General features: G+C 43.3%; 2 protein-coding genes across 2 annotated transcripts; one reads left to right on the forward strand and one right to left on the reverse strand.

The window, feature by feature from the left end:
- Window positions 1–5,310: 5,310 nt before the first annotated feature.
- sprtn (SprT-like N-terminal domain) lies at window positions 5,311–10,808 on the reverse strand. The gene is made up of 5 exons (XM_071906852.2): window positions 10,231–10,808; window positions 9,552–9,651; window positions 8,635–8,763; window positions 8,108–8,402; window positions 5,311–7,566 (listed from the first exon to the last, which is right to left on the reverse strand). Exons 1-5 carry the CDS (start codon window positions 10,560–10,562, stop codon window positions 6,497–6,499), a joined length of 1,926 nt encoding a protein of 641 aa, XP_071762953.2. The 5' UTR covers window positions 10,563–10,808; the 3' UTR covers window positions 5,311–6,496.
- Window positions 10,809–11,417: 609 nt separating this feature from the next.
- exoc8 (exocyst complex component 8) lies at window positions 11,418–16,411 on the forward strand. The gene is made up of 4 exons (XM_071906851.2): window positions 11,418–12,766; window positions 14,330–14,583; window positions 14,733–14,981; window positions 15,289–16,411. The coding sequence occupies exons 1-4, from the start codon at window positions 11,614–11,616 to the stop codon at window positions 15,694–15,696; spliced, it is 2,064 nt and encodes a 687-aa protein (XP_071762952.1). The 5' UTR covers window positions 11,418–11,613; the 3' UTR covers window positions 15,697–16,411.
- The last annotated feature ends 2,164 nt before the right edge of the window (window positions 16,412–18,575 follow it).

Raw genomic sequence — 18,575 nt, forward strand, 5'->3', positions numbered from 1 at the left:
TAATTAAGGGATGGATTCTTCTTTGGAGGCACAAAATGTACAATTATTATCATCGTAAAGGCTGGGTGATTCTTGTTTGTTCATAACTTCTGACACAGACACTGAAGGAGAGAGGAAAATGTCATTTATTTAATGGAAACTTGTGTTTATTTGTGTATCCCTTCAAACAAACAAATAGTTTTTCCCAAATGATGAGGCAATATAAAGACAGGGTTTGAGGTCATGACAGGAGCGTGTGTGTGTGTGTGTGTGTGTGTGTGAGTGTGTGTGGGACAACAATGTGAGTATAAAGGACAGATGGTGGGCTTTACTACCCCCCCCCCAACTCCCCCCCCTTCAGCCCCATCACAACAATAACACAACAATAACCTTGAAATGAACGCACAAAGGCATCACACACGCTCCTCGGCAAGAGAGGAACATGTGCTGTGTGCCACACACACACACACACACACACACACACACAGGCAGACAGGCAGGCAGATGTCATGGAGGAAGCCTGAAGCCTAGTATTTTTATTGTGCTCTTACAATTAATCAAATCTTCCACTTGCAATAAAAACATAAACATTTGTCATTCTTGTCACTGAGCCATGACATAAAAAATGTAAAAAAATCTCTTAACTTTTACAATTAAATGTGTTCTTGAAAAACACCATCAAAAGGGAAAAGGAACGCACACACTAGCCAGTTAGGGCATCAAGCCTCCAAAAAGGACAGTAAGAAGCTGAGATAAAAAAATAAGGCTCTTTTGATTTGATATGGTGGTTAAAAATATCTTTAATAAAGGTTCTTTCAATTTGGCATGTTGCTTTTTGACATGTCAAATAAAAAGAACCTTTTTTTTACTATCTAAGTCAAAGAAATAGCATTTTGATGGTGTCTTGCGTCTGTAAGTCAACATATTTCTGGTTGAAACAGGATGTTAAGGCGGGACATAACGCAGGGAAGGACTGTTCAAAAGTGTCGAAAGTTCAAAAATGCTTTGTGCATATTCTTGAGCTTCACAAATTCTGGATTCTTCAAAATGAAGACATTCCAGAAACTGAGACAAAACCATGGTGTCTCAGTTTTCACCGCTGTACCATGTTGCCACTCCATGTTGCCAAGTTGTGAAGTTGCAGGTTTTATATGATGGGAGGGGCAGAAGGGGGATTGTTCCAAAATGTGTGATATGATATTGGTTGGAAATTTTATGTACGACTATGTACTCATTGTTTTCCAAGAAGTAAAAGTAATGGGATTTTGATATATGAAAAAATTAAACATTGTCAGTGTTTTGCGATTGATTAAATCAGTGAATGTCATGATATGGAGAACTCTACTTTTGAGCCAATGCACCCAAAGTAATCACTAATGCCTCAGTCAACACAGACTCAGCATCAAATTCCCTCTTGAAAAGCAACACATCATCAGCATACAGTGTAATCCCACACATAAAACAATTAGCCATCATCTGACCGTCCACAGCTGCACAGTGTAAAGAGATTTGGCGAGGACAATCTGTTCCGACGGGGTTTTTAGACGCAGGGGGATCCCCTTTAGAAGCTTTCATCGTCATCATCATCATCATCATCATCATTGCCTTCCCAGATCAAAGGATTAGGTGACAGGACCCCCTGGGGATCCATGTAACTGTAGTAGGCTTGTATTAATCTGGCCTGCGGCTCAGCTGTCTGCCCTCGCTAAAAAAGTGCAATGAGGGAGCGGCTCTTAGCGCAGGCTGGCTAATAATGGGCTAGAGATATCCGCTTATGTCTCTGCTGGAAAGCGATATCTCCTTATTGGCCCAAACATGTACAGTATGTACTGATACAGGTGCTCAAAAGAGACATTTCCACCATGCATACAGTATACAGTGCATTTTCCCACTATAATTAAGTCACTAAGGATTTTTCCACATACATCATGGATGAAAACATAGGTGTCAATTGGGACAAAAACCCAATGGAATCCAAATTTTTAGTTTTCATCATTATAATAGAGAGAAAAGATCAAGCAAAAATGGGCAAAATTTGTAAAAATTCACATCAGAGTAGCATTCAGGACCAGTATTAAGACAATGTAGCTACTGCCATGTATATGCTATGATCTTTTGATTATGTTTTGTGTTGTATGTCAAGTTATTGCCATTTTTTCTTCCTTTGAGGACCACAGTGGCAAGTGACATTTTCTTGTGCTATCCTCTGCGTTCAAATATACATGAATTTGTTTTTATCATGTATTTTTTCTATTTCCCAAATCAAATCAGATCAATGTTCCCCTCTAAGCTCATAGCTTGGTGACCTACGTCAAATAATTTATCATACTGATCAAATAATAACGTCTTTGCAAACCAGAAATATAGTCTATTTATATAAGCGCGTTTGGAGGTTTTGGTGGTAAATGAAATTAGATGCAAGGACTTGGCCGAAGTGTGCTTTTTGTCTCTTCTATAGCTGAAGTGACCGCCTCTACAAAATGACATTGCATTGAACTTGGAACTTGTCTGGGATGTATCACTGTCAGAGAGAGACAATAGGGTCTGAACAAGAGAGAGAGAAGGGTGGGGTATGTGTGTGTGGAGGGGGGGGGGTATCTGCATCCCATAGTCTGTCAGCATCCAGCAGGCCAGGAAAGGGAGCGGTCAGTGGGAGAGCAGCTGCTGTGTCATTGGTTTTTTCCTCTGCTCAGTGGCCTCTTGGGGGGTGAAGAAGAAGAAGAAGACAGCTTCCTCCCAGAGTCCAAGATAGGAAACAAAAGTATGATTCCTCACTCTCCTGCACTGCTGGGATGAGACTAAGAGGAATGGGTGTATGCTGACATAATAGATTTTAGACAATCTTTGTCACAGAGAGCAAAGATAATTTATCACATTCTTCTGCTCCTCTCGGGAGATGAAGATAGAGAAAACAAGCTTCCTCTGTGTCGAAGACTGAAAACAAAGTGTGATTCCTCACTCTCCTGAGGCTGTCTTGTGCAGGAATAAGCATGCTGCCTTCAAGTGCTCTTCATAAGCTGCTACATCCGAGTTCAGAAGTAGTTCTTAAGGTCAGAAATGATACCAAAACGGCGTTGATGTTGTAATTAATTTAATAGCTTAAAGTTGTCTACATCACACTTTAACCATCACACGCATTTGTATTGTTGTGTTGTATTTATCACTTTGATGGGTCGTGTGTGTGTGTGGCCAATTCCGATATTTCCAACAGCATTTGAAGGCAGCAGCAGACTGAGAGAGGGTAATTGAAATGGGAATGGGCGTGTGCTGACCGACATGCTTTGCCGCTGACCCTGGCCTTGCTCCAGTCTGGTCCTGATCAGCAGCTGCCTCTCACCGCCTAACCTCTGCCCTCCTCCTCCTCCTCTTTCTCTTTCTGCTGTCTCTCTCCTCCCCCTCCTCCTCCTCTCTCCCAACACACCTCCCTTTCCTATGCTTCTCTGTGGAGACTGAGCATTTTTGAGCCTTTGTTTTAGGGCACTCACGGTCCTCTTTGGCTTTTGGACCCCTCTGTACACAGATGGTTCACGGAAAAGCTCTATGTGACGGCAGTTGTGATCAGAGCGGATAGTTAAAGCTGCACTAGGCAGGATTTCTGTTAAAATACACCTCTCTTATTAGCATAAGTAACAAAGTGGGGCTGCAACAGAGAAGAGCATCCCATCCCCGCTAATTGAGATGCCATAGATCCACCTTACTTGCCCAAATAAATTCTGGTGTGGTCACTTTTCTGCCCACGGGAAGTGACACATCAACACTTAGAAGCAAAATCCAAAACTGTCTCCTAAACAGCCACGAACAAGCGGCCCATCTAGAGAAACATTAGATCTTTTGCCTCTCTCATTCCATTGGTGTCATTACATTATTTCTGGGTTTTGAAGTTCATATTTTTTCAGTCAATAACCTCTTGCTAACATTTAGTTGCGTAGTGTAGCTTTAAGGTAAAACATGGTCAAAAGCCAGGGATATTTTGACATACCTTAAGTACATAACCTAAGACTTAGGTTCCCCCAAGGCTAGACATTTTCTAAGTTAAAGTTTTATGGCTGCAGCTAGCTGATTAAGGGAGACCTTATATTAGCAGGTGAGGGGAGGATATGATGAAGGCAGCTTCACTGTTTTAGTAGTAATTTCATTGCACTCTTTGTGTTGCTATTGTTTCTTTCACTCAAGATCTTGGGGCTTTTCCCTTTAATACATTTCATAAAATACAGTCATTGTCCTTCCTGCTCCTTGACCAAACTCCAGTCCTGGGTTTTCAGTCCCTAAAATCCCCTGCTCAAACATAAATTACACCTATATCAAACGTGCTAAAGCATGTGGAAGAAACATTAACATTAAATTATTCAAATTTATCCGATAGTAGCTTAGTTAACATCCACCCAGCCACAGTATTAGTGGTTTGCGTTAGCCTGGTTGTTGTCGAGCTAGTTTGCTAGCCTTGCTAGCTACTTGGATAGTTGTTAGCAAAAGAAATATGAATGTAGTAATGTTTTTTTTTCTGACAATCTGACAGATTGAATGACATGAATTTTATTTTTTTAAACTTATTTTTATAACACTCAACATATTTTATAACAACACGTAATATCACATTTGAATTCTTTGTCCCATCATCCTTTTTAAATTGCATGTGAAAGATAGTATGTAATGTGTAATACTAAGATACTTTTTCCTTTTTAAGTAGATTTTTACTTCTATTTAAGGCAAATTCATCAAAGCAACAGTACCTCTACTTGAGTAGGATACTTTGGCAGTCTTTCCACCCCTGGACCTTTCCAGAGTCTATAGAAATAGTCCTGAAGCTCTTGCCTTTGTCTAGTTACACGTCCTTAAAAGCCCCCGTGTGCTTTCTGTGCTTGTGAATCAATAGACGGCACTCTCCAAGCTCTTACCGTGCCCTTGGGGAGACTGAAAAATCTATTCAAAGGCATCTAAGCATGGTGGGGTATTGAGCTATATGTGCAAGTGTGTGTATATGTGACTATTATGCGCTTCTTCCAGTCAATTGAATTACTGTGGCATGATAAACTGGCAGTATTAAGTCTTATTGATTCAGATGGCATTGAGGTAGAACGCGACAAGACAGGATGAAATGTTAATGTTCCTTGTGGGGAAACTGGGTTGTTTGTTGCAGCGGCACATAGTAATAATAGGATACAACAAAGGAAAATAGAGTAAGAATATAGCAAAATGGTCGGCTGGTGCGTATTTGAACATATGAAAATAGGCCAAATATACTGGAACACATCCAGACAGAAGGTAAAAACATTTTATTTGCCAATAAAACTGAACATATTCAACCATATGCCGTAGAACAAACGCAACATCTTGCCATGTAAACATTTCCAAACAAAAAACATGTAAGACATCTTCAATTTCCATCTACTGTAGATCTTATTGGTCAAATCCAACCGGTAATATCAGCGCATTACTGATTTCCTTGGCATAAGGCATTAAATTCCCTTTGATGAGAAGAGTCACATTCGGACACCCTTGCTTGACTCTGCAGATGCGTGCGGTGTGAATTTTAAGGCATGGAGGAAATAAATAGCTGGTGAGTGTGAAATTCGATACCGACAGGTCAGCACAGAGGTCAGTCTCTGTCTCCAAAGTCTGAAGGCAGCAGATCTATACCGGCTGTAGTGTAGGATAGCTGCGATGCCTGGCACTCTGATGTCAAACAACAGGAGCCAGTCACTCCGAGGCAAAAATAACCTTTCCATGCACAGAACACAGCAGAATGTAAACCATAACTCTGGTAATTGTCAAACTAGACCCTACTTTCCCATCATTTTCGATCATACTGACTGATTCTGACCCAAATCTCATTAGTTGCTTCACTGTAGAACTACTTACATCTTGCTTGCCTCGGTGCGGCTCGGTGCTTTTGGGGTCAATTTTCCATTGGCATGATGGAAAATGATGGGGAAATTGGGTCCATGTTGAAAATGGCCAGAGTTATGCTTTAAAAACACCACATGCTTACAATAAGAACACTTCAGTTGCTGGTAGAAGAGACAAACTTACTGTACCAGCCACTAGACAAAAATGACTGGCATTTTGTTAGTGCTTGGTGCGGTAAGCTGCTAAAACATGGTTATTGCAAGTAGAAATTCAGTCAATTCACATTATCATCTGCCATTTTCTTGGTATGCTAAGGCACAAATTGAGCAGCACACGAGACAAGATGATTATCATTATAACAACATGGTAACTGTGACTCAAACGAACACACGGAACAACCCAAACTGGTGATAAAACAGAGGAAAGCTTCCATCTAGCCACTTCTTTTCAAATCAATCAGAGCTAACAGTGATGTAAAATTAGCAAATATCCAAGCTGTGGTAAGAAGAAGCTATGGTAAACAAAGAGTGACAAAGAGATTTAGCAGCAATGCCGGAGGAAACCGTAAGAAATCAAGACCACAAACTCTCTGGAACTTCTCTTGGCTCTTTCCAAGTCATTTTTTATTGCAGCATCCCTGTTGGACATTCTCCTCACGATCCGCTCCTCGTCAGGAGAGGCAGGAATCCAGATGCTCATTGATCTTTGACTCCTGCACCTTTACTTGGCACACAGGACAGCTGACCGTCAGCGAGGAAGACGAGGAGGAAGAGGAGGAGGAAGCAACATTATGCAGTCCAGCAGAGGAGGGGAGAGAGGAAGAAGAGGAGGAAGAGGTGGTGGTGGTGGCAGTTCTTTGCTGCACTGCGGGTGACTTTGCCCTCACCGACTCTGCTGCTGATTCGGTGCCTACAGTCTTCTGGAAGAAGTTGAAGATGTTGGCCGAGCCGCTGCGGTCGTCCCATGGCCTCTTCCTCGATGCCGGACCTCCACCAGAAGCTCCTGACATACTGCCACTGCTAGAGTCATTGAAGTACTTGGAATGTATAGGTTTAGTGGGGCTGGGTTTAGTTCCTGTTTGAACCACAGACGGGTATTTCGAGTGGTTGGCTTTGCTAGGGCTAGGCTTGGATGTGGCTGGAAAAGGAGAAACGTGGGTACTTTGTTTGGAGAAGGGGGAAGAGGCAGAGATGGTGCTTTTGCTACTCCCGGCTGATGATGGCACTTCTCTTTTAGCCTCTGCTGGGGGGTTTGAGACGGTAGGTCGACTCTCGACTGTCTTGGGGCCTCTGTTGTTGAAGAGGTCTTGAACGGACCTTTGCTTGGTTTTTGGGATTTCTACTCCGCTGCTGTATGGCTTGACAGTCCCGTGGGGTTTTGAGATTCTCACTGGCGAACCGTTGATGTTGACGAAGACTCTAGTGTTACTGACGGACCTCTTTACGGGTGGCTTCTGCCCACCGGAGACCCCTGATCTGACAGAAGGCAAGACGCTGGAGATCCCTTTGGCTGGGTTATCCAGGCCAGAATGAACAGGGGAGGGGAAGCTTTTAGTCAAGGATGGAGGGGAGAAGAAGGGTTTCTTGGGAGAGGAGACAGGGCTGGACATGGATGTTTCCACAATGGGCCCTGGTGGTTTGTGAGAGGGGGATGAAGATGTGGAAGACTGAGACTTCCCACCAAGTAGGAAGCCTTTCCCGCTAAATGGGATAATGTTCCTGATATCCTGTAACCCAGAACCTGAGAGGGGGGAAAAGGATAAAATAAGTAAATAAGTGATAGGCATATATTGGCCTCTTAATAAAAATCGGATATTAGCTAGTCAATGTCATCAACCTACGATCTGATGTGCGTAAAACCTGCAGTGAAATCTGCCTCACCCTGCCTTAAGGACCTGCTAACCCACCTAAGTGAATTTCATTAGTCTGGCTTTCAGAGTTTTAGTGTCCCATGATGGTCTAAATGCTGTTTCAGAGGATTTTCCAACCTGACACGAATAAAATTCTTGGAGAAACACTGAATACTTGTATTGGTCAAAATATTGACTCTGCACAAATATTGAATCGGCACAAAAATATCAGTTACTGGCAGCTTCAATCCAAAAATATCGGTATTGGCCTTCAAAAACCCTTATCAGTCGAACCCTAATTGTGTGTCACAGCATTGAAATTGTATGGTTATCAATATGTCTTATATTCCACAACATCCAGCTAACAAAATACTGAAAAAACACAGTCATTTATGTATATTATTGCTGAATATAGAAGGAAAGGCTCATCACCTGTAGTTATACTGGAAGGCTTTCCACTTCCTAAGGCCTTCTTCTCTGGGATCTTCTTATCCTTGGTAACGTCCTTCTTGCCTTTCTTCCCGTATCCTTCGGGCTCCTTGACCTTGGTGTAGGTCCCCCCACAGGTCCTCTGGTGATCCGCCCACCAGGGGTCCTGGGCCGAGGGCGCCCGGTTCATGGCCCTCTTCACGTAGCCGAAATAGGGCTTGCGGTTCTGGCAGGGCCCGTCGCACCGCCACCAGTGCTGCCGGTACACATCGACCTCATCGTGGAATGTGTGGTAGACCTGAACAGAGGAGAGAGAGGGAGGGAAGAGAGGGAGGAGAGAAAGACGTAATTCTGGCTTAGAACATTAACATCCCAGTAGAGCATGAATGTCAGAGCTGTAATGACACTTTCATCTGATTGTTCGTAACTTATGGTGACCTAAGAATTGAAGCTTATTCTATTGTTACACTCTTTGCATGTCTCTCTGGATAAGACCATCAGCTAAAACGTAATATGGAAGTTGCACCTACACTAATTTTGGTCCCGCTGGCCGTGTTGATCCTGTTCATGTGTTTACAGAACTCGGGTCCATGTCCGTCTCGGTCTCGATTGTTCTGGGTCACAAACAGCAGCGCGTGGATCATTTCGTGGAGGAGAGTCTGACGGGAGAGGGTTTGAACAATAGGTTACATATATAATATCATAAACATACATAATATAGTTCCGTGCATGATTTTGTTTTACCTCTATTGTCTGTCTATCTAGGAAATTTTGACTGAGCAGACTTGTTCTTTTTCAGCAATTCCAGCTCCACACTCATGCAGTTTCACACATTGTAGCTGGGACCTGGGAGACCAGTACATCAACAGTCTTCTACTGTTAACCACTGAGCAGAGTTTCAAGTTTTCTCCAGCATTGTTCCAGATAATGAGGAAGTAATAACTAAAACATGATGCATTTGGTCCTCTTTATCCTCACATTACTAATTCTACAGTTAAATAATGGTCATTAGAGGTACACCAATTGTATTCGTAGTGTTGGGATCGGCGTCAGTGCAGCAATGAATAAACTGTTTTACCTGTTAACCTATTCTGAATAAAGTATTTTTGAGAGTTCTTCAATAAGCTGTTTGAACAGTGTACAGAAAATGAGAGGCAATATCCACTAGTGTATGTTATGTAGCCTATTCTCAATTTTATTCTTATCATTTATTATTATTTCCTTTCATGACTGAGGATTATTGTACACTGATGAGTGCATAATTTGATCAAATGAATAAATCAACATATTTTATAACAGGCCAATACTAGGCGGCATGAATGACAGTATACTGAGTAGTACTTGGATCAGTATCATCTGATCTTCTTAATGAAGCACTTGGTGCTCAGATTGGGACTGGTGTACCTCTAATAAGGTACTAAGGTACTAAGGTAATAATCCACCTCACCTCCACCAGGTCTTTCCTGGGTCTCAGCTTCAGCAGGGGCTCGCTGAGTCTGATTGAACACAGTCCACCTCGGCCCTCATAAGAACACACACCAGCACATCTAAAGGGAGATGAGACGGGGAGAACAAGAGATATTAGAGACAGGACACACACTTCTTTCATAACCTACAGTACACAGAGAACCACCATAGGAAACACCTTGACTATTGGTAAAGGTCCATGCCCCATAAAATGTAACTCACTGCCTTCTCTGAATCATTAGGAGCCACTCTTTAATTTGATATACATATTATCCACCAAGCAGCACTTCATCTCAATTTAACTGCAACATTTAATTCCCAGATTTTTGAAGTTTGGCGTGACATTCTCTCCATGTAAGAGAGGGGGGAAAGGAATGTGTTGGTGCTGTAAATGTGCTTTACTTGCCTTGATATGTGGATTATACATAGACATATATGTTCACCAGTAAGTGTGAGGGGATGTATGTGTGTGTGTGTGTGTATGGGAAGGGGGGGGAATTATAGGTTTATTTCACTGTTTTTGTGTTTTTGTTGTTTAATGTATGCTATGCTGGGCTGGCCAGTTGAATGGAAATAAGATTGCAAATTGAAAAATGTGCATTATTCACCCTGCATCCACTCACTATGTTGTTAAGACAACATAGGAATAGGTGACTTACAGTGTCATTCTGGGGCTCCATTTGACCTCCACTCCACTGAGTTTCCCCCAGAAGAACATGTCGTTGAACTCCAGAAACATGGCTCTGACATCGGGACTGGGGTCCAGCATCTCCCAGGTCGCATCCACGATGGACAGCGGCCTCTCGGGCTGGGCAACCGGCTGCGAGTAGGGAACGACATCGCTGCCATGTCCCGCTACCTCCACTTTTCGTTTCTTACTACTTTGTCCGAAGTCATTATCATCAAAGCTGTTTGATGAAAACAACGACGTGTCGTATTCATTGTTAAACTGCTCCTGCAGCTGAATGGCGAGCAGAAAATCCTCATCCATATCAACAAAGCAGAGGACGATGGGTGATGTAAGTTAATGTTAGCCGTTAATGTTAGCTAACGTTGTGATAGCTAACAGTTAGTTTAGGTAACTAGCTAACGTACGGTAACTCACACAGAACTATCAAACATCAAGTGACAGCATCACCGTGGCCCGAATAACGGCCTGTCAAATCGCATATCTATATAAATATTCTCATGTCTAACGATACAAGCAAAACGTTAATATCCCGGTGATAAGCAATGACTGTCAATCCACAGCTAGCGCCAACTTCGCTTTACCAGTGTCAAGACAGCCTGAATTCAAACATAGGACTTCCGGTAATATTTTTCAAAATAAAACATTTATTGAAGAACATATGTTGCAACGTTTTTGAGTAATACAAAACACCAAATTGAAAGTAAAGAATGCATTAAGGAGACGTTTGTAGTTAATAAAATAGAATTGTTGTTTGCTTTTTAATGTCTGTTTCATATCATAACAGGACGGTTTTTGATGTTCTGTACACACAGCAATTCTTGTTTTTTTCCAAACGTGTCAAATTTTTGCTTTTATTTTGAAGCCAAATCGCTTATTTTCCGGTCTCATTCTGACTACCTCCGGCGAACTTGTCGTAGCTTTTCGCTTTGAATAATTTTCTGTTTACGTTTTGCGGGTACACTAAGGCATTCTGGGATATGTAAGCCATCCACAGTAGATACTTGGCCAACTGAAACAGTACTCGGGGTTTTGCCGTTGTAGCCGTTTAGCGCAATAAAAAATAAGCAATCATTCATATTGTCTACATACGTGCCGTAAATGTCACGACAAAAATAATTAATAAAATGTGTATTCTCTTTTAAATGAATAACCTTTTTTTTTTATCAAACTAATCATGCTATTTGTTGGCCAACCTTTTTCTGGATCCCGTGACGTTCCAGGGTGTCAACCAGCTTCCAGCTTCCTGTTTGGGTTGCAAGCGGACATGAACTCTCTCTCTTTCATCTCTTTCATTAATTAATATTAGTCTGTCAACAAATTGTCGAAACAGGTAAACGACATAAGGTAGAAGATGACGGACACGGGAAGTCGACTGCGGAAGCAGCTGGAATCGGCCAATTTCGATCCGCAAAATTACGTCAAGCAGTTGTCGCAGCAGTCCGACGGCGACAGAGATCTGCAGGAGCACCGTCAAAAAATCCAAACCTTAGCCGACGAAACGGCTCAGAACCTGAAGAAAAATGTGTACAAGAACTACAGGCAGTTCATCGAAACGGCCAAGGAGATTTCCTACTTGGAGAGCGAGATGTACCAGCTCAGTCACATCCTGACGGAGCAGAAGAGCATCATGGAGAGCATCACCCAGGCCTTGCTGTCAACAGACAAGGATGAAACGTCCAAGGAGATGCTGGCCGCCTTCCCCAAAGAAACCGAAGAGCTCAAGCAGAGGACGCTGACGTCACTGCTGGAGAAAGTGGAGGGGGGTAAAAACATCATGGACACCCCGGGGAGGCACTTGGTGTACAACGGGGACCTCGCAGAGTACGACGTGGACAACATGGCCCCCATCCAGAAGGTCCACGCTTTCCTCATGAACGACTGCCTGCTGATAGCCACCTGGCTGCCCAACCGCCGGGGCGCGGTCAAGTACAAATACAACGCCCTCTACGACCTGGAGAGCTTCGCCGTGGTCAACGTGAAGGACAACCCGCCCATGAAGGACATGTTCAAGATCCTCATGTTCCCGGACAGCCGCATCTTCCAGGCGGAGAACAGCAAGGTCAAGAAGGAGTGGCTGGAGATCCTGGACGAAACCAAGAAGAACAAGGCGACCAAGGACAGGCACAAGAAGGAGGAGGAGGTGGCGCCCAGCTCTCCGGCGAGGCCCGAGGCGTCCACCAACCCATTCGACGTGGACGAGGACGAGCCGGCTGATGCAGAGGAGAGCGTGGACCTGAGCCTGGAGTGGATCCAGGAGCTGCCGGAGGACCTGGACGTCTGCATCGCCCAGCGGGACTTCGAGGGCGCCGTGGACCTGCTGGACAAGCTCAACGAGTACCTGAAGGACCAGCCGGTCACGCCGAGAGTCAAGGAGCTCAGGGCCAAGGTGGAGGAGCGCGTGCGGCAGCTGACAGAGGTGCTGGTGTTCGAGCTGTCGCCGGACCGGTCGCTGCGCGGCGGGCCCAAAGCCACCCGGCGGGCTGTGTCCCAACTCATCAGACTAGGTCCTTCAACCTTTAACCTCATTAACACCTCACACTCGGGCAAAAAAAGTTCCACACATTCACACTGGTAGCTGCCCAATACAACCACAGTCTTCTACTAGTGGGCACTGAGCAGCTCTACTGGAGCAGTTGGGGGTTCAGTGCCACTGCCTTGCTCAAGAGCACCTCAACAGTAGTTGTTGAGGGAGGAGAACTCGTTACTCATTCACCTTCCCCACCCATAACAACTACAATACTTTTGCATACAGTAGTGGAATACATTTGAATATTGGGACAAAACATTCTGAAGTTGACTTTAGAGGTCTAGTCTAGTCTAGTCTTGTTTATTTACACTACCAGTCAAAAGTGTGGACACACCACATTTTTCTTTATTTTTACTATTTTCCATACTTTAGAATAATAGTCAAGACATCAGAACTATGAAATAACACAATTGGAATTATGCAGTGACCAAAAAAGTGTTAAACAAATCCAAACTATCTTATATTTCAGATTCTTTAAAGTAGCCGCCCTTTGCCTTGATGGAAAGGCAAAGGCTTTGGAAAGAAATTCATACATGCGCATCAGCTTCATTATTTATATTTGTCTAAGAAACAAACTTCAAGCATTTAAGCAGAAGCCTTTAGATCAAAATGGCTTTAAGAGAACGACAAACATAGTACACTCAATCAGGTGTGTCCAAACTTTCGACTGGTAATGTATATAGCCCTTTATCACGAGCAAGACTCAAAGGGCTTTACATATCATCATATACATGTCATATACCATACTAGATCATATATTCTTACTACACATATATATATATAGGCTGTTGAAGTCTCCTGGAAGATAAATCAACTGTGCCTCCAGGGGTTTCACACACTTTCAATATGCATCATAATGTAGATCTATTTTTAGCACCTTGTGCTTCAGTCAGGGTGTCAATCCTCAAAGTTACTCAAAGGAAGACTGATTGTAGATTGTTATTTTGGGATGTTTCAAGATTACAAACCCTGATGTCCTCACACACACTCCTTGATTTTTTTTTGTTATACTGTCAGTATGAGTGTCTATTTCCAAGTTCGCCTAAACAATGTCCCCTGCCATTCCTTGAACTAATTGCCACATAGTAATTAATAAGATTCAACAACACTTCCAATATAGGTTAGATTGGATTACATTTTTTGTGATCCCTGTAGGGACATTGGGGCTTCGCAGCAGCAGCAAAGAAAGATGGGATATAAATGAGAATCGAGCAAATGGGGTGTATCCAACACAACACAGTCAACAGTTACAACACTAGAACGTATTCAATAAAAATAACTTCACAGCATATATGCAGAATGTGTAAAATTCTAGCAGTAGAACATACTGAGACAGCGGAATTGAACGGGAAATGTGGTTGATGTGAAAATAAATCAAGGTAAAGAGATAGCGTATGTGCAATATGCAGTATAACAGCTGAGAAAATATGAAAATTTGTGAATTTACAGCATGAAGGATGTGCAGAATCTGCATTGTTATGTTGTCAGATTATACATAATGAACATATGCGATAACGTATTGTCTTCTGCTGTGCTCCAGGCCAGTCCACCAAGGCTTGCGAGCTGTTCCTGAAGAACCGCGCTGCCGCCGTCCAGACGGCCATACGGCAGCTCCGGATCGAGGGAGCCACGCTGCTCTACATCCACAAACTCTGCAACATCTTCTTCACCAGCCTGCTGGAGACGGCCAAGGAGTTCGAGATGGACTTTGCGGGGAACACCGGCTGCTACTCGGCCTTCGTGGTCTGGTCCAGGTCGGCCATGAGGATGTTCGTGGACGCCTTCAGCAAGCAGGTAGGCGGAGGAGATATATGGCTATTCTCAGCCGTTGTCGGTCAAGAGCTGAGGACTTCCAATATGGCTGCCAGAGGGTGTATTTCCTCATCTGAAAGCCCGCTGAAATGCGTATTCTTATGAAGTAGTGAAACTCTTGTCTTTCCCAGGTGTTTGACAGTAAGGAGAGCCTGTCGACAGCAGCAGAGTGCGTGAAAGTGGCCAAGGAGCATTGCAAGCAGCTGAATGACATCGGCCTGGACCTGACCTTCACCCTGCAGTCCCTGCTGGTCAAAGACGTCAAGGCGGCCCTGCAGAGCTACAAGGACATCATCATCGAAGCCACCAAGCACCGCAACTCCGAGGAGATGTGGAGGAGGATGAACCTCATGACCCCCGAGGCGCTGGCCAAACTCAAGGTGGCTTTGGCTGTTGTGTCTGTTTTTTCTGTCTTATTCTTCTCTCCTTTCCTCTCCTATCTCACGGTTCAGACAGGGAAAGTCAAGGAATTGGCCATCTGCTATTGGCTGATCTTTGGTACCAGGTGATGTCACCACCTGTACCCTATACAAGGTGACATCACCTGTCACCAAAGATTAGCCAATAGCATATGGCCATTTCAGCAGCATGCTTTTTACCATTAGATGTCAAGGCTTTACACAGATTTGGGTTTGGGGTTTAGCTACTCTTTCATGTACATCGTTTTTTACATCTTTTTCTCTGCAGGAGGAGATGCGCAGCTGCGGCATGGGCACCTTCGAGCAGTACACGGGCGACGACTGCTGGGTGAACCTGAGCTACACCGTCGTGGCCTTCACCAAGCAGATGATGAGCTTCCTGGAGGAGGGCCTGAAGCTCTACTTCCCCGAGCTGCACATGGTGCTGCTGGAGAGCCTGGTGGAGATCATCCTGGTGGCCGTGCAGCACGTGGACTACAGCCTGCGCTGCGAGCAGGACGCAGAGAAGAAGGCCTTCATCATGCAGAACGCCACCTTCCTCCACGACACCGTGCTGCCCGTGGTGGAGAGGCGGTTCGAAGAGGGCGTGGGCAAGCCGGCCAAGCAGCTGCAGGACCTGAGGAAGAGCACCAGGCCGGTCCGGGTCAACCCCGAGAGCACCACGTCTGTGGTCTGAGACTGCTAGGATAGGATGGTGAAAAGAACACTAACCTTTACTGACTGTTGTGGCAATGTCAATTCCTACTATTTAGGAATAGCCAGTTGATATGTTCATCTGTGGTTCTGAGGCAGCAGGACAGAAGGAATGAATTCTAACTTGCTTATTCCATATGATAATGGAAACTCATACGTCTGCTATACAATCAGAACAGTATGTACTTTCAGTTCAGGGTGCAGGGTCATAGCTGGCGAAGTGCACTGTTCTTCAGAGTTGAGAAAAACATGCCATGAATACACGGTTCCTCAATGCACATTTCATTGAAACAGCTGTCCGATTGACCCCGTTTTTGTTGAAATTTGATTTTGCAATTGAATCGCAGAAAGTGTCCAAAATCTGAATTGCAGCTATGTATTCTGCCCTGGGGATCTGTTGTCTATGCTGTTTGTTTAGCACAGTTTTAAAGTAAAACCATGTGATTTGATGTGGATGTGAGCTCATTTAAGTGGACAAAAAGTGATTAAAACTAACCCAGCTTTGATTGTGAGGCTATGGGACAGTTACTGTACACTTAGTTGTATTCTAGCATAGTTGAAAAAGGAATAACTGATAAAAAGGGATGAGTGATGAAGTAAATGCACTGGTAAATGTTGACCGTTTGTCAAAATGAATGAGTTTGTACAGCCTATGTAACCAATAAGCAATTAAATGCCAACATTATGCACAGCCACAATCTTTGTTTCCTTTCAAAAGCTCTTCATGGACACCTTAAAGGACTGAAGAAACTGTTGTATTTTCACAATGCTGAAACCACAAACGCTTCAACGCTTTGTAATAGTTGCTGACAATTCAGTTTATCAAAAGATGTCACCATTAATCTAAGCACTACCACCCGCACCGGTACAGTTTATTTCCTGACACTGGTTTCATGGCAGTGTTGCCCTCTTGTGGCGGCACAAAACCTGGAAACCTGGAATTGGATGGAGTGGGAAGAGGATGGTTGATGCACGATATGCAGATGTTGAGGCAATCTTTCATATGTATGAGAAACAATGTTATTTGTCATTTCACCTTATTCTAAGTCAGGTTTTGTCAAATTTCAAGTGCAATTCTGGTCATATTTGTGAAAAATGAATTCAAACAGTATATATAGGCCTACTGTATTTTCCCAAACAATTCAATATAATACTAACAGTAATACTGGTCATTTTCCTTATATAAAGGACAAGCCAGTGCACTCTACATCCTTATTTTTTGGAAAACGGTAAGAGAAATTCCTAAATTCCATCATTTGACCCGTCTGGCTTACACTTATTTCAATGTCGTGTATAAAAACCAATTTGGATCGTATTATTGCGACATGAAAACATTGCTCCTCCATGTCGAGCAAGAGCCGACGTGCCGTGGCGGACCCGGATATTTTTAGATGCTGTTCATTCAACACATGATTGTCCTCTCTGCTTCACGGCTCATCCCATTACAATCGCTGACTTGATCAGAGGGCTCGAGGAAAGCCTCGGGTGGAGCTATGTGCTTATCCTCGGGGAAGATGCGCCAGATCAGCGGGATTATACACAAGGAATTCATTCAGTCACCGATGAAAACAGATGGAAACGTGTTGCACGGGATGAATAGATAGCAGGTTCTTCATCAGCAGAGGTTAAGGCTGTAACGATGTCTGAAGGCCTTCAAAGACTAGCACTGAAGGCATGATAAGCTATCCTGAGCCCTTTACTTTCAACATAGTGACTTTAAAGGATAGAATTATTTGTATTATTTATAACATAAGGGAACTTTTTTTAATCCAGTGAAACCCATATGGCCTCCCCATACTGGTAGGGGAGAGCGGGGCAAGTTGTCTCAGAGGCTTTATTTTTGAAACTAAATATTTTAGAGCCAAAAGTCCAATTACACATCATAAAACATCAAAGTAAATGTGTATATATTACATGTACATTAATATATCATAGCCTACTGTTAGAAATTGTATCAGAATTTGTGTTTGTCTGAGCATCCCAGGATGGGGGAGGGAGGGGTTATTTCACCTGGTGTGGTGGGTGTCGATTTATGAGATGAAGTATGTTGTTTTCAATACAAGATGGAGGGATGCCCCTGTAAACAAGTTACATGGGAAAACCCTCATGTGAAGTCAAAGCACATGTGCTTTTTGGACACGTTAGACTTCATATGTGAACATTTCTTTTCAGTTTATATTCCCACATCACATGACAGTTTTTATTTCAGATGTGGACATTTCAATTCAAAGCTGAAACCCTAACCCTAACATAGCACACTTGTCTATGTGACAACATGCCCCGTCATGTGTGACAACATGCCCTGACGTGGGGTAAGTTGTCAGTAGTTGTCAAGTAGTAGGCCTAGTAGTAAATTATTCAAAATGTAAAAATGCCATTTTTTAGAGAAAACCTTAATCCAGCTAGAAAAATATATATTGCATCTCAGTAGTTAGGCACTGCTGAGAAATACACCAATGAGTAAAAAGTGTGACAACATGCCCTGGTCTCCCCTACAGTGCCCGGGAGCAGTTACCCAGCATCTTCAGTCAGTTTGTCCTGGTCATTTCCTGCTGAGCAGCTGACTAGAGCTTCTATCTATTGTAAAATAAGATGCTACTGGAGAAGAAAAAATGGCTCCATTTTCTGTGCTTGTGCATTCTCAAGTAAAACCTTGATTGTTGAAGTCATCATACTCAATATAATTCTTCTTTCACCATGATTTGAAGAGAAAAATACTGCTGGATATTTGTAACTGGAATTTTATTTGAGACAACAAATTAAGATGCACTTTTAAAGCCATCTAGACTGTTGCATCACTGTCAAAAGTTAACAATTTAACATGAACTGCTGTTATGAGCAATCATAGAATGCCATCTTAAT

The sequence above is a fragment of the Centroberyx gerrardi genome, chromosome 18 (assembly GCF_048128805.1).
Source record: "Centroberyx gerrardi isolate f3 chromosome 18, fCenGer3.hap1.cur.20231027, whole genome shotgun sequence".
NCBI lineage: Eukaryota > Metazoa > Chordata > Actinopteri > Beryciformes > Berycidae > Centroberyx > Centroberyx gerrardi.

Bases quoted from the DNA above. Each gene is read 5' to 3' on its own strand.
- exoc8 (XM_071906851.2), top strand. From the start codon at position 11,614: ATGACGGACACGGGAAGTCGACTGCGGAAGCAGCTGGAATCGGCCAAT. The intron at 12,767-14,329 runs GTCCTTCAACCT...GCTGTGCTCCAG, and splicing joins GTCCCAACTCATCAGACTAG to GCCAGTCCACCAAGGCTTGC. The intron at 14,584-14,732 runs GTAGGCGGAGGA...TGTCTTTCCCAG, and splicing joins TGGACGCCTTCAGCAAGCAG to GTGTTTGACAGTAAGGAGAG.
- sprtn (XM_071906852.2), bottom strand. From the start codon at position 10,562: ATGGATGAGGATTTTCTGCTCGCCATTCAGCTGCAGGAGCAGTTTAAC. The intron at 9,652-10,230 runs GTAAGTCACCTA...ATCTCCCTTTAG, and splicing joins TGGAGCCCCAGAATGACACT to ATGTGCTGGTGTGTGTTCTT. The intron at 8,403-8,634 runs GTAGGTGCAACT...TCCTCTGTTCAG, and splicing joins CCAGCGGGACCAAAATTAGT to GTCTACCACACATTCCACGA.